This window comes from Gorilla gorilla, chromosome 23 (genome assembly GCF_029281585.2).
Source record: "Gorilla gorilla gorilla isolate KB3781 chromosome 23, NHGRI_mGorGor1-v2.1_pri, whole genome shotgun sequence".
Taxonomy (NCBI): Eukaryota; Metazoa; Chordata; class Mammalia; order Primates; family Hominidae; genus Gorilla; species Gorilla gorilla.
Window position 1 is genome coordinate 15,708,754 of NC_086018.1, and position 15,499 is coordinate 15,724,252.

General features: G+C 40.6%; 1 protein-coding gene across 15 annotated transcripts in view; it reads left to right on the forward strand.

The window, feature by feature from the left end:
- BCL2L13 (BCL2 like 13) overlaps positions 1 to 15,499 on the forward strand; it is a 107,526-nt gene that overhangs the window by 62,141 nt on the left and 29,886 nt on the right. For 6 of the 15 annotated variants that reach the window (XM_063704941.1, XM_063704950.1, XM_063704943.1 and 3 more), the window contains 2 exons: positions 3,673 to 3,829; positions 10,809 to 10,878. The exons of 3 other annotated variants lie outside the window; for them this stretch is intronic. In XM_063704941.1, the coding sequence (XP_063561011.1) occupies positions 3,673 to 3,829; positions 10,809 to 10,878 (227 nt within the window). Of the gene's footprint in view, positions 1 to 3,672; positions 3,830 to 7,037; positions 7,172 to 10,808; positions 10,879 to 15,499 lie in introns of those variants that run through there. 6 more of the 15 variants (XR_010133167.1, XR_010133168.1, XM_063704952.1 and 3 more) reach the window with 4 other exon arrangements.

Below are 15,499 nucleotides of genomic sequence, written 5' to 3' on the forward strand. Positions count from 1 at the left end.
TAAGGTTCAAGCAATTCTCCAGCCTCAGCCTCTTGAATAGCTGGGATTACAGGTGCCCACCACCACGCCCAGCTAATTTTTGTTTTTAGTAGAGACGGGGTTTCACCATATTGGCCAGGCTGGTCTCCAACTCCTGACCTCAAATGATCCACCTGTCTCGGCCTCCCAGAGTGCTGGGATTACAGGCGTGAACAACTGCACCTGGCCGACTTAGCATAATGTTTTCAAGGGTCATCCATGTTGTAGCATGTATCAGTACTTCATTACTTTTTACAGTCAAATAATATTCCACTGTGTGGATGTGCCATATTTTGTTTATTCATTCATTAGTTAATGGAAATTTAGGTTGTTTCTACTTGTTTACTATTATGTATAATGCTGCTGTGAATATTCTTGTGTAAGTTTTTGTGTGGACATATATTGCCCAATAATTTTTTCTTTTTCTTTTTTTTTTTTTTTTTTTTTTTTTGAGACAAAGTCTCGCTCTGTTGCCCAGGCTGGAGTGCAGTGGCGGGATCTCGACTCACTGCAAGCTCCGCCTCCCGGCTTCATGCCATTCTCCTGCCTCAGCCTCCAGAGTAGCTGGGGCTACAGCGCCCACCACCACACCCAGCTAATCTTTTGGTAATTTTTAGTAGAGACGGGGTTTCACCGTGTTAGCCAGGATGTTCTTGATCTCCTGACCTCGTGACCCGCCCACCTCAGCCTCCCAAAGTGCTGGGATTACAGGCATGAGCCACCGTACCCCACCTGCCCAATAATTTTTAATGATCAAAATTATAAATTATGTTTATAACTCAAGTTCCTCGTTAGTAGAGAAAAAATACAGATAGAAATGTACAAATAATCCCGAGACCAGGTGCGGTGCCTGTAGTCCCAGCACTTTGGGAGGCTGAAGCAGGTGGATCACTTGAGGCCAGGAGTTTGAGATGACCCCAGCCAACATAGTGAAACCCTGCCTCTATAAAAATACAAAAAAATTAGCCAGGCATGGTGGTGCACACCTGTAATTCCAGCTACCTGGGAGGCTAAGGCATGAGAATCTCTTGAACCCAGGAAGCATAGGTTGTAGTGAGCCAAGATCATGCCACTGTACTCCAGGCTGGGTGACAGAGTGAGACCATTTAAAAAAAAAAAAGAAATGTACAAATAATCCTGAAACCTAATGTTAGTCTTGTCTTTTATATTTCTTTTTTTTTCTTTTTTTTTTTTGAGATGGAGTCTCGCTCTGTCATCCAGGCTGGAGTGCAGTGGTGCGATCTCAGTTCACTGCAACCTCTGCCTCCCGAGTTTAAGCGATTCTCCTACCTCAGCCTCCTGAGTAGCTAGGATAATAGGCGCCCGCCACCATGCCTGGCTAATTTTTGTATTTTTAGTAGAGGTGGGGTTTTACCACGTTGGTCAGGCTGGTCTCGATCTCCTTACCTTGTGATCCACCCGCCTCGGCCTCCCAAAGTGCTGGGATTACCGGTGTGAAACACCGTGCCCGACCATTATATTTCTTTATCAACATTTTGAAATGATTAAATTTCTGATTCTCTTCACGTATATTCTGGTAACAGCACTGCTGCATAGTAAAATGGGCAAAAGGTAGAAAGAAGAAGAGAGTAACAAAAGGTTTAAATACGTTCACTTATTGAACCCCATATTATCTAAGTTAGACCATTAAAATGGATCCTCTCCAGCTTGCTCAAACAACAAAGTATTTGTGAACTTTGCAGCCATTTGCATCTTTCTCGGAGGCAAGCACTTTATAAAGAAACACATACTTATCTCTATAGTAAAATTTGCAGCCTTATAGGAGTAAACGTTAGATTAATGCAATAAATACTTTATGCAGATGACGGCTAAATCTTGGGAGTGGGTGCAAGCGGCCTGCTTTCCTGGTAGCCGATGCCTTGCATCGCATATGTACTCTGGAACAAGTTACTCTGCTTGCTCTTCCTGCAGTTAGGGGATGGTTAAGTCTCCACAACAAGTTATGACTGCTTTTTCTGGATTCAAGTTTTATTTTATTTTTATTTAATTAATTTGGTTATTTTTTGGGGAGACAGAGTCTCACTTTGTTGCCCAGGTTGGAGTGTAGTGTCATGATCAGGGCTCACTGCAGTCTTGACTTCCTGGGCTCAAGTGATCCTCCTACTTCAGCCCCCCAGTAGCTGGGACTATAGGCGTGTGCCACAGCACTCAGCTATTATTATTATTATTATTATTATTTTTTTTTTTGAGCCAGAGTCTCGCTCTGTCACCCAGGCTGGAGTGCAGTGTCGCAGTCTCGGTCTACTGCAAGTTCTGCCTCCTGGGTTCACACCATTCTCCTGCCTCAGCCTCTCGAGTAGCTGGGATTACAGGCGCCTGCCACCAGGCCCAGCTAATTTTTTTTGTATTTTTAGTAGAGACGGGGTTTCACCGTGTTAGCCAGGATGGTCTCGATCTCCTGACCTCATGATCTGCCCGCTTCAGCCTCCCAAAGTGCTGGGATTACAGGCGCGAGCCACCGCACCCGGCCCCTTTTTTTTTTTTTTTTTGAGGAATTTCACTCTTGTTGCCCAGGCTAGAGTGCAATGGTACGATCTTGGCTCGCTGCAACCTCTGTCTCCCAGGTTCAAGCGATTCTCCTGCCTCAGGCTCCTGAGTAGCTGGGATTACAGGCATGCACCATCACGCCCGGGTAATTTTTGTATTTTTAGTAGAGACGGGGTTTCCCCATGTTGGTCAAGCTGGTCTCGAACTCCTGACCTCAGGTGATCTGCCCAGCCTTGGCCTCCCAAAGTGCTGGGATTACACGCATGCGCTACTGCGCCCAGCCTTAATGTTTTGTATTTTTAGTAGAGATGTGGTTTTGCCATGTTGCCCAGGCTGGTCTCGAACTCCTGGACTCAAACCATCTGTACACCTCAGCCTCCCAAAATGCTGGGATTACAGGCATGAGTTACTGTGCTCGGCTTCTGGTTCAACTTTTATACTTGTTTGTATAATCTTCATATAATAGTTTGAAAATTTATCCATGTGTAGTAATATTAAGGTTGAAAGTTCATTTTAATAAGGAAATGAAAGCAATGGACTCATCCTCTGAGGATGATTAGAATCTAATATAAGTGCCAGTTTTATAAATGTAAAACAAAATCTTAAAAACAGAATTTTAAGAGAAGGATAATAGAGCCAGGAATTGCTTCTCATTTATCATTATTATACTTGTTGGTCAGTAATCATAAACTAAATCGATTAGCTTATTATAACATGTCAGTTTAGTTGTTTCTTTTCTCTTAAATCTAAGCTTTTTCATCAAAACCTAAAAGAACCTCTAAATTTATGACCTATCAGTGTTTACGTGCCAACAAAGATTAATGTCCACAATGATTATCTGACCTTTTTAAGTGGCTTGTAGTGATTAGCTTGTTCCTAATAGTGGGTGTCTTAATCCTGTGACCTTTTATAGCACAACTTTTGATATTATTGTTTTTTTTTTTTGAGACGGAGTTTCCCTCTTGTTGCCCAGGCTGGAGTGCAATGGTGTGATCTTGGCTCACCACAACCTCTGCCTCCTGGGTTCAAGTGATTCTCCTGCCTCAGCCTCCTGAGTAGCTGGGATTACAGGCATGTGCCACCACACCCAGCTAATTTTATAGATATTGTTTATTATATTAGGTTTTTCTTTTGTCCTATCTTCAGCCTTCACCAGCACAGGCTTTGACCGTCACACTTCTCCAGTGTTCAGCCCTGCCAATCCAGAAAGCTCAATGGAAGACTGCTTGGCCCATCTTGGAGAAAAAGTGTCCCAGGAACTGAAAGAGCCTCTCCATAAAGCATTGCAAATGCTCCTGAGCCAGTGAGTTACACTGCTGAGTGGGATGTGCTTCTTTAAGTAGTCTCTGGATCTCTCATGCAGCACTGGATTGGTTAGGGCTGTGTTTTAGGTGAACAGTGTCACTTCTTTTCTCACTTTTCTTTACATTGTCTTCATTTGCTTTCCCAAAGCATCTCTGTGTTTTGAATGACAGTTTTGCTTTAAAGGAGTGATTTAGCTATTCCAACATAGATTTGTTAATTTGTATTTATATGTTGAGCTGTCAGGTTTCAACGAATGCTTTTACCAAGTAGTAAATACAAGCTATTTCACTTCCCCCGACCACTTTTTACTGCCATTTCCTCTAGTGGTGACATAAATATAATGGCTAGCGTTTTGTGCGTTGTAATGTGGGATTAACATTATATCTGTGTTTTAGAATTCTGTATTTAACATTTTATTGACCGGGCACGGTGGCTCACGCCTGTAATCCCAGCACTTTGGGAGGCCGAGGTGGGCGGATTATGAGGTCAGGAGTTCAAGACCAGCCTGGCCAATATGGTGAAACCTCGTCTCTACTAAAAATATAAAACTTAGCTGGGCATGGTGGCGCATGCCTCTAGTCCCAGCTACTCGAGAGACTGAGGGAGGAGAATCACTTGAACCCGGGAGGCAGAGGTTGCAGTGAGCCGAGATCCTGCCACTGCACTGCAGCCTGGGTGACAGAGCGAGACTCTATCTCAAAAAAAAAAAAAAAAAACCCCAAAAAACCGTTATATCTGTAACCCAGAAGTTGCTCAACTTTAGGGTTGCACATCTGCCAATGGAACTGCTTCTACATTCTTATAGAAGGAACTTCTCTCCTAGCTATGGTTCTGACCATATTAAAGCTAAAGGCAAGAAGCTAGTAATAAGGAAAGTATTAAAATAGAACCAAATCATTTATTATAAATATTAAAAATCAGCCTGTAATCCCAGCACTTTGGGAGGCCGAGGTGGAGGTATCACTGGAAGTCAGGAGTTGGAGACCAGCCTGGCCAACATGGTGAAACCCCATCTCTAGTAAAAATACAAAAATTAGCTGAGCATGGTGGCAGGTGCCTATAATCCCAGCTACTCGGGAGGCTGAGGCAGGAGTATTGCTTGAACCCAGGAGGCAGAGGTTGCAGTGAGCTGAGATCATGCCACTGCACTCCAGCCTAGATGACAGAGGGAGACTCCATCTGAAAGAAAAAAAATTTTTTTTTTATTTTCCTGTAAGCAAAGTATATATCGATTACCATTTGTTAGAAGAAAGTAATTTGGGTTTTAGGAGAATTTGATTTTTTGTTGCGTAGTATTGGGAAATGAGCAAATGTAAAAATACTAATTATGCTTAAACAGTGAAATGAAATCGTATTTGGTAATCTCAGTACTTCGGGAGGTCCAGGCGGGAGGACTGCTTGAGGCCAGGAGTTAAAGACCAGCCTGGGCAACATAGCCAGACCCTGTCTCTACAAAAAAAAAGTTTAGAAAATTAGCCAGTGTGATGGCATGTTCCTGTAGTCCCAGCCACTTGGGAGGCTGAGGTGGGAGGATCACTTGAGCCCAATAGTTTGAGGCTGCAGTAAGCTATGATCACACCACTGTGGCACTCCAGCCTGGGCAACAGAGCAAGACCTTGTCTCTAAAAATAAAAATTAAAAAAGTCATATTTGGATTTTCTTAACCTAATATATAGTAAAACTTAAATATAAATATGGAGAGAAGTATATGGGTGTTGGGAAATAAAACTTACACAGGAAATTTGGATTTACAGCAGTTGTTTTCAAAAAGTGTTCTATGGAGCCTTAGGCATAGAGGTGCTGCAGGGGTCCTGAAGAAGTGAGAGATAGTAAGTGGGTTAAGCTCATTAGGGCCTCTCCACTCTTCTTTCTTTTTTATTTATTTATTTTAAATTTTTTGTAGAGAGAGGGTCTCACTATGTTACCCAGACTAGTCTTATAACTCCTGGCCTCAAGCAACTCTCCCACCTCAGCCTCCCCAAAGTGCTAAGATTACAGGTGTGAGCCATTGTACCTAGCCTTATTTATTTATTTTCCCACTCTTCTTAACCAGAGCACGTGTACTTTCATATATTTTATATTCTGAGGTTACATGTAAGACTTGAAGAAAGAAATTTGCTGCTTCACTCCTCTCTCCACAAAAATGTAAAAGTTATCTGGACCAGGAGTAAAATAATGAAGTGAAAGGTGCAGACTTTTAAAAGAATCTTTTTCCTGGCCGGGCGCGGTGGCTCACGCCTGTAATCCCAGCACTTTGGGAGGCCGAGGCGGGCGGATCACAAGGTCAGGAGATTGAGACCATCCTGGCTAACACAGTGAAACCCCGTCTCTACTAAAAATACAAAAAATTAGCCCAGCGTGGTGGCGGGTGTCTGTAGTCCCAGCCACTCAGGAGGCTGAGGCAGGAGAATGGTGTGAACCTGGGAGGCGGAGCTTGCAGTGAGCCGAGATTGCACCACTGCACTCCAGTCTGGGTGACAGAGCAAGACTCTGTCTCAAAAACAAAAAAAAAGAATCTTTTTCCAAATTTGATACAGACTTTGGCTTGGAGCAAACCATGTCACCCTTAATGTTTCAATTCTCCACGTGTTAATTTTAACTTTATGGTGTAGTATAAGCTCTTCAAAAAACAGTGTTATGTAAGTTTTTAAAAGTATTGTTTCTGAAGTCCTTTTTATGATCTACAGGAAAAATTGATGTCTTCTCACAGCAAATTCTATTTAAAGGAGAATTGGCTTGGACGAATGTTTATTTTTTTCCCAAATCTTGATAGAATTATTTTTGAAATTGATTATGTATCAAAGTCAGGTCTCTTTCTTTTTTCAGAAATCTGTTTTTAGAAGTTTTAAGCTCTGTTACTAGTACCTTGAAAATAACTAATGGATGATAAACTACATAAACTAGAAGTATTATAAACGTTGAAGGCAGTATCGTAAGGTAGCAAATACCACTGATTCCTCCAAAAGGTTTTGTTAATGTAGGAAGTTATTGCCGAACCCTTCTTACAGAAGAACAACAGCTGTTTCAAAAAGGTATCCTGCCCCGCTCTTTTCTTCTTTGCTCTATTCTAATAGCTCACTAGGTAGGATTGGTTATTGAGCTACTTACTTTTCTATGTATTTGATTTCCTTTGAATGTTTTAATCTGCTGCATTTTTTGTGCATGTATGTCTGTGTATATGATGTTTCAAATCATGTTTCATTCAGAACGATGCTAAAATACTTTAGCCTGGTAGACAAACAACCAGTAAGGACTACTGTGACCCCCAGCAGCACCAAACAGTTCAGGAAAGGAAGTGAGGGGACTGATATACGCAAGTAAAGCTTCAGGGAGACTATAGGTAGGTAGACTGTGTAGTATCTGCTGAAGTTCAAGGTTTACACGAATCTGCTACTTAGCCCAAGGCATCTGAAAAGTACTAGGCTCACTTTAATGGGAAGGTGATGCCAGGAAGATAGTATATGCTGTATACATTTCATCATTACAGAGGCCATCTCTAGTATCTCATTTCCTTTCAGCATCACTGTAGTATTGATTTGATACAGACTTAGGTGAAAGAATGATGCCTGTGTCATCAGGATTCTTTTCTGAAATATCTAGACCAGTGCAATTCAATGCAAGTCACATATAATGTAGTTTTAATATGTAATTAAAAACTAGCAGCCATGTAAAAAATAAAATGAAATTTAAAATTTTTAATATTTTATTTAGCCCAGTACATCTAAAATATTTCAACATGTATTCAGTACAAAAAATTATTGAGCTATTTTGGATTGTTTTTTCTTCGTCATTGAAATCTAGTGTGTATATTATACTTTCAGCACACTGGCCACGTTTCTAATGCTCATTAGCCACATGTGACATCAAGACATTGTCATGGCATGTGTCAGAATCTTAACTTGAAATGGGAGTAGTATAATGGCGTTTGATACTAGATCTGAGTGTGAATTCCTGCCTTGCTGCTTTCCAGCTATGTGGGTTTGGGATAATTTCTGAGCTTTTCTGAGCTTTGGTTTCCAAATATGTGATATGATAATATGTAATATAAAATATAAATATATAAAATATTAAAACCTAACATAATAAGCTACCAGTAAGTGGTAGCTATTATCAATCTTAAATATTCTTAAACTAAGGAAGTCATAGGTCACAGTGGACAGAGCATAAAAATGCCTTTGGGGTAGTTTATTTATTTATTTATTGTTTGTTTGTTTGTTTGTTTGTTTGTTTTTTGGAGACGGAGTCTCACTCTGTCACCCAGGCTGGAGTGCAGTGGTGCAATCTCGGCTCACTACAACTTCCGCCTCCCGGGTTCAAGCAATTCTCCAGCCTCAGTCTCCTGAGTAGCTGGGATTACAGGCATGCGCCAACACGCCCAGCTAATTTTTGTATTTTTAGTAGAGACATGGTTTCACCGGGTTGGCCAGGCTGGTCTTGAACTCCTGACCTCAGGTGATCCACCCACCTCAGCCTCCCAAAGTGCTGGGATTACAGGCATGAGCCACAGCACCTGGCTGGGGTGGGATTTTAAAACCCTGCAAAAGCGAGACTCCTTCTCTTCTTTCTTTTCTTTTCTTTTTTTTTAATTTGAGATGGAGTTTCGCTCTTGTTGCCCAGGCTGAAGTGCAGTGGCGCAGTCTCGGCTCAACTGCAACCTCCACCTCCTGGGTTCAAGCCATTCTCCTGCCTCAGCCTCCTGAGCAGCTGGGATTACAGGAGAGTGCCACCACACCAGGCTAATTTTTGTATTTTTTTTTTCTAATTTTTGTATTTTTAGTAGAGACGGGTTTCGCCATGTTGGTCAGGCTGATCTTGAATTCCTGACCTCAAGCGATCCACCCGCCTTGGCCTCCCAAAGTGTTGGGATTACAGGCGTGGGCCACTGCACCCAGCCCATTCTTTCTTAACATGTTTGTTAATACTTTGCCCAAAAGGAGGGAAGGTAAATTTTTAATCTATTAATTTTTAATTAATAGATTTTTTAAATTTTAAATCTATTATCTGAACAATTGATGCCTTCATATGTTACTTGGTCCCCAAGTCTTTTGTTTTTAAAATTTATGCATGAAACCGTGCTTTAAATAAAGTACTTGAAGTCACTCAACAAATGAGTGAGTGTTATCAATGATTCGAGTTTTTGGTATGACTAGGACTTACATAGAAATAATCAGAAAGGCTTATCTCTCTACCCTTGTATCATAACACTCCAAGTTAGAAATAGGACTCCAGCTAGGGGTGGTGGGACAGGCCTGTAATGCCAGCTAGCACTGAGGCTGAGGTAGGAGGCATCAGTTGGGCCCAAGGAGTTTGAGACCATCCTGGGCAACATAGGTGACTCCATTTAAAAAAAAAAATTTTTTTTTTTTTTTTTTTGAGACGGAGTCTTGCACTGTCACCAGTGCAAATATTTCAACATGTATTCAGTACCAAAAATTATTGAGCTATTTTAGATTGTTTTTTCTTTCTCATTGAAATCTAGTGTGTATATTATACTTTCAGCACACTGGCCACGTTTCTAATGCTCATTAGCTACATGTGACATCGAGACATTGTCATGGCATGTGTCAGAATCTTAACATCCAACAGGCCAACAACTGTGGTGAGGTGCCATTGATTATCAGATGAAACCTGATTTCAAAATGTTAAAATGCAGGTCGTGGGGAAAATGTGTGTCCCTGAATCTACAACCATCTTCCCTGATTCTGTTTTCAGTCTGTGGTCAGAGAGATCTGAGTTCAAATCCCAGCCACACCACTTCCCAGCTGTAGGATGTATTAATTGAAGTAGGCTGAGATTTGCTGCAATCCCTCAATCTTAGTGACTTCACGAGAGAAAAGTTCCTTTGGCGTCATGCACATCTGCTACAGGTGTGGCCACGTAGCAATGCGAGGAACCACTTGGAACTTATGGTTCCAGGACCTCAACACAGCCTCGTCTACCACCACCAGGGCAAGAAAGAGAAAAAGACTGGATAATTACAGAAAGTCTCTTCCTGCTTCAGCCAGGAAGTGGCGCCCATCACTTCCACCCACATTTCATTGGCTGGGCTAACCACATGGCCCTGCTTAACTGCAAGGGGCTGGAAAATGTACTTTCCTGGATACTCAGGAAGAAGGAAAGACCAAAATATTCATGCCAATAGTTAAATCTAGCATGGTAACGTTCAGCCTTCCCTGAGCCTTCGTTTCTTGTAAACTCCCAACACTGGAGTGCAGTGGTGCGATCTCGGCTCACTGCAATCTCCGCCTCCGTGGTTCAAGCGATTCCCCTGCCTTAGCCTCCCGAGTTGCTGGGACTACAGGCACACACCATCACGCCTGGCTAATTTTTTGTATTTTAGTAGAGACGGGGTTTCACCATGTTGGCCAGGATAGTCTTGATCTCCTGACTTCGTGATCCACCTGCCTCGGCCTCTCAAAGTGCTGGGATTACAGGCATGAGCCACCATGCCCGGCCAAAAAAAATTTTTTTAATTAAAAATTTAAAAAGTGGACTCAATTTATTGCGATATTTATTTCAACTCTTGTCTCCTCAATATGAAAAGTCTTCCAGTGACATGTCTCTTTAGTCTTAAAATATTTTAGATTTTTTGCCTTTAAAAAAAGTTAAAATTCTGGTTTTCATTGTGCTAATGAGATCATTTTTGTTATTATTTTATCCTGTATTAATAATTCAGGTATTTCTTTGCAGCATAAAAATCCTATCCTGTAAGTTCCAAGCAGTTACAAAAAAATTACTAGAATATACATTTATCTTGCTATGTTATTAACTATTTCCCAGGCATGCATCACAGCTTATAGAATGCTTGAAAAAAGTGCATACTAGTGTGAAAAGCCACGTCTTGTACAAAACAGTATGTTGAATAATCCTTGTCAGTTTAGCAAAAAGTTCAACAGAATAGTGACTGTATATGTATTCATCTGGAAATATAGAATTTTCCTTCTTTGTGACACAGACTTTTAAAAAAATCTCTACAGGCCAGTGACATATCAGGCATTTCGGGAATGTACACTGGAGACCACAGTTCATGCCAGCGGCTGGAATAAGGTATCATCACAATGATCTTTTCTCTTAAAAGATTTTAGTGTGTTAATGATAAGACGTAGGAGGAATTGCTAGCATCATCAGCAGAAAACTGTTAGAGCTCATTCTTTAATGCACAAATCTATGTTAAGGGGATATTTTTGGTTAAACTGGTTTTTCAATTAATGCTGCAAGGTCCTGCTTGGCTCAAAATTATGTGTCCTATAGTATGGTCCCTTCCTTTCTGTCCCAATTTTCCCATCATTTCTTCATTTCTCTGTGTTAGACATAACATTTATCTCCAGATGGTTATATATTTATTAACATGTGAGTGTGTCTTGGGGAAAAAGAATAAATAAAGACTTCACTTGGGAGGTAGCCTCTTCCTGTTCTCTTAGATGAATAATACCATTTATGTTTTATAACTTACACAGTGTCTCGTGTCACATACCATTTGAGCATCCCAACCATCCTTTGCATAAGACAGAATGGATTTTATTAGGTCTTGTTTATTACTTAGCTAGTTAGGTAGGTAATCAGAAAGAAAAGTTAAATGACTTGCCTAGAATCCCTTGACCAGTCAATATTGGAACCAACACTAGAGCTAAGATCTGATTCTAGCTTCTGTTTTTTCCACTGTACATATTGCTTATCTACTATCTTAGACTGTATTATCTACTTAGCACCTTGAGAAGGCAGGGTATAGGGGGCTGCAGTATAGGGTGGCTTAGTGCGGTATGAGAAAGAAGGGCAGCGCTGAGGGATACAGTGCTAGAGATGAGAAAATTCAGGACAGTTACTTTTACAGACACCTACCTCTATTTGGAATTGTTTGTCATGAGTCAGACATGTCACCTTATGTACCTAATTGATGTATATTAGGTACATAACCAAACTTGTTTCAGATTTTAGCTTTGCCATGGACTGGATATATGTCTGTGGGTAGGTTCTCTTTAAAAAAAAAAAAAAAAATTTCGGCCGGGTGCAGTGGCTCATGCCTGTAATCCCATCACTTTGGGAGGCCTAGGTGGGCGGATCACCTGAGGTTGAGAGTTTGCAACCAGCCTGACCAACGTGGAGAAACACCGTCTCTACTAAAAATACAAAATTAGCCGGGCATGGTGGCACATGCCTGTAGTCTCAGCTACTCAGGAGGCTGAGGCAGGAGAATTGCTTAAACCCGGGAGTCGGAGGTTGTGGTGAGCCAAGATTGCGCCATTGCATTCCAGCCTGGGCAACAAAAGTGAAACTCCGTCTCAAAAAAAAAAAAAAGTTTCAACTTTTATTTTAGATTCAGGGGACGTGTATGTGCAGGTTTGTTATAGGAAGCTCTCTGAATCTTAGTTTTCTCATTTGTGAAATGGGAAACAATAATACTAGTCTCATAAGTTTTATTAGAATTAAATGAGATAATACATGTTCAGTACTTATTAAGCATATTATCAGGCACCATAGTAAGCTCAGTAAACAGCAGCTATTATATTAGCTTTAACACATGGGACCTTATTCTCAAATAGTCACTATTAATAGAGTATTAGTATGTTACCTATCGGTACATAATTTGTTAAGATATCTATTTGCCTTGTTTGTTTTTTTTGGAATAAGAGAAAATATTCTCTCTGATATAGACATTTGAAATAGACTTATTTTATTTATTTATTTATTTTGAGACAGAGTCTAACTCTGTCGCCCAGGCCAGAGTGCAGTGGCTTGATCTTGGCTCACTGCAACCTCCGCCTCCCAGGTTCAAGCGATTCTCCCAAATAGCTGGGATTATAGGCACCCGCCACCTTGCCCAGCTAATTTTTGTATTCTTAGTAGAGATGGGGTTTCACTGTGTTGGCCAGGCTGGTCTCCAACCCTGACCTCGTGATCCGCTGCTCACCTCAACCTCCCAAATTGCTGGGATTACAAGTGTGAGCCACTGTGCCTGGCCTTTTTTTTTTTTTCAAGTTGGAGTCTCGCTTTGTTGCCCAGGCCTGGAGTGCAGTGGTGCAATCTCGGCTCACTCACTGCAGCCTTTCCCTCCCGGGTTCAAGCAATTCTCCTGCCTCAACCTCCCAAGTAGCTGGGCTTGCAGGTGCCCACCACTATGCCCAGCTAATTTTTGTACTTTTAGTAGACACAGGGTCTTGCCATGTTGGCCAGGCTGGTCTCAAACTCCTGACCTCAGGTGATCTGCCTCTGTTGGCCTCCCAAAGTGATGGGATTACAGGCATGAGCCACCCTACCTGGCCTGAAATAGATTTTATAAAGGGCTGGATGCAGTACAGTAGCTCACACCTGTAATCCCAGCACTTTAGGAGGCCAAGGTGGGAGGATCGCTTATGCCCAAGAGTTTGAGACCAGCCTGGGCAACATAGCAAGACCCTGTCTCTAAAAAAAAAAAAAAAAAGCTATACATGGTGGTGTGCACCTGTATTCCGAGCCGAGCTATTTGGGAGGCTGAGGTGAGAGGGTGGCTTGAGCCTGGGAGGTGGAGGTTGCAGTGAGCCGAGATCATGCCACTGTATTCCAGCCTGGGCAACAGAGCCAGACTGTCTCAGAAAAAAAAGAAAAGAAAGCCCGTACGTATTAGTAGTCACTCCACCCGTTAGTAGTTACTCCCCATTTTCTTTCCTGCTCCTCCCAGCCCCCGACAACAATGACTCTACTTTCTGTCTTAATGAATTTGTCATTTCTGGACATTTCAAATAAATGGAGTAATATAATATGTGATTGAAGTCTCTTTTAATATGTAGACTTATCCTCCCTCTTTTTTCCTCTCTTTAATTCAGTTACAAGTTATTTTTCCTGTAAAATGTTCTCGTTTCTGGGTTTTATTGACTATATCACTGAGATGTCACTTAACATGTTCTTCTGTGTCTGTATTTCCTTCCTGATCAGATTCAGGTTCAATCTTTTTGGCAAGAATACCTAATGGGTGGTTTTATCTATTTCCTATTGCATCACACTGGGTGACATATAATATCTGGTTGTCTCTTACATTGTATTTTGAAGCACACAAATCAAAGACAAACCTAATCAATGAATTCAGTACAGATAAAATTTGTAGAATATGATTTTTATTAGGACTGTTAAGTCACAGAAGGGTTAAATAGATTGGTAGAGCAAAATATGTCACTGTTATCATAAATAAATATTCATTGTAATGAAAGGGACTCTCAGAACTATAAATTAGTACGTTTCATTTCTACACCAAGCAAGCTCATATATTATTTAATAAAAGGATAATGTCCCTAAATTTAAGTAGGTCTAACCTGTTAAACAAAGAGACCACATAGTGTACGAAGAGATGTCAGGAGATTAAATAAGTGTGTGGATAAAGGTAAGCCAGTGGAGGTAATCTGTTTTGATGGTCAAAAATACTTTAGCATTTCATTGCAAAAACAATTGAAGAAAAAAATTATATATGATTTGGGGATTACTGTTATCCAGTAAGGAAATGACTTTTGAGAAAGAATCAAAGATAAAACTATTTGCTGACTTTTTAGACCTAGACATGTGAATCGTGGGTTCTTCTAGGAGTGGATGCCTGGGGATCTAGTTTTGTTTTAACATTTAAAAAAAGTAATGTGGGAGATGAGAGTCCAAAAAAAATCAGTTGTGCAGATTATGTAAAATTCTTGTGGATAGTAAAATGTCAAGTTGATGGAGGTCAGTTGTAGAATTAACTCATGGAGCTTTGTGTGTAGGATTATGTGTAAATCCTCTTAGGATTTAGCTGCTTAAAGACAATCTAAACGGTACAGTGGCCTTGGACGTCATCATACAGGTCCCTGAAGATAGCATGCCAAATAGGTAAGCCTGGTATATGGTAGTCATTTAATAACTGTATGAGGAATGAAGGGAAAAAAACGAATCATCTGACATAGCATGTACCACCAAGAAGCGTATTACCAACCGCATAGAAAATGTCCGTCCTGAAAAATGACGTTTCTGCACTGTGGTTACTGCGTTTCAAGAAAGATACTGCAATAGGGAAGATCCAGAAAAGGGAACTTAAGTGATCAAATGGATCACTTTGCATTGCAATGGAGCAATGGCCATATGAAAAACAGAATAAGAGAATAGTGGATTTCAGACTGGAAGTCTAGTGAATGAGGCTTTTCACTCCTCTTCCAGGAGTGAAAGAGAATTGCAGATTTATCACTAGATTCTTACATAGTAAAACTAGGGTGTCTGCTTTTCGATATATGAAAGAGTTAAATTTGGAACAAATAAAACTAAGTGGTATTTTATATAACAAGCATAAAATATTTACAACTCATTTCCCCAAGAGGTAATAGAGCTTAAACATGAATAACTTTAAAATGTTATATTATTGTGGATTATTATGGGAAATTAGAATGTTTTGAAGTCCAGAACATCCCGGGCCTTTAAGTTGATATACAGGTTAGCACCACTGGTTCATAAGCCACTCCTTACCTGCTTCTACCCGAGGCAAAATATAAACAGTTTTTTGTTTGTTTGTTTAATAGTGTAAGTTTTCTTACTGAGGAAATGCCTAATGTATTCTTCTTTATAGCCCTATACTACTCCATCATTGTTAAGAAGGAGTTTTCAATATATTTTGGGCTGGAGTGCCTTTAGAATGTCAAGAAGTAAAGATATTATGTGTTCATTGCATTCTTCCTTTCAGATT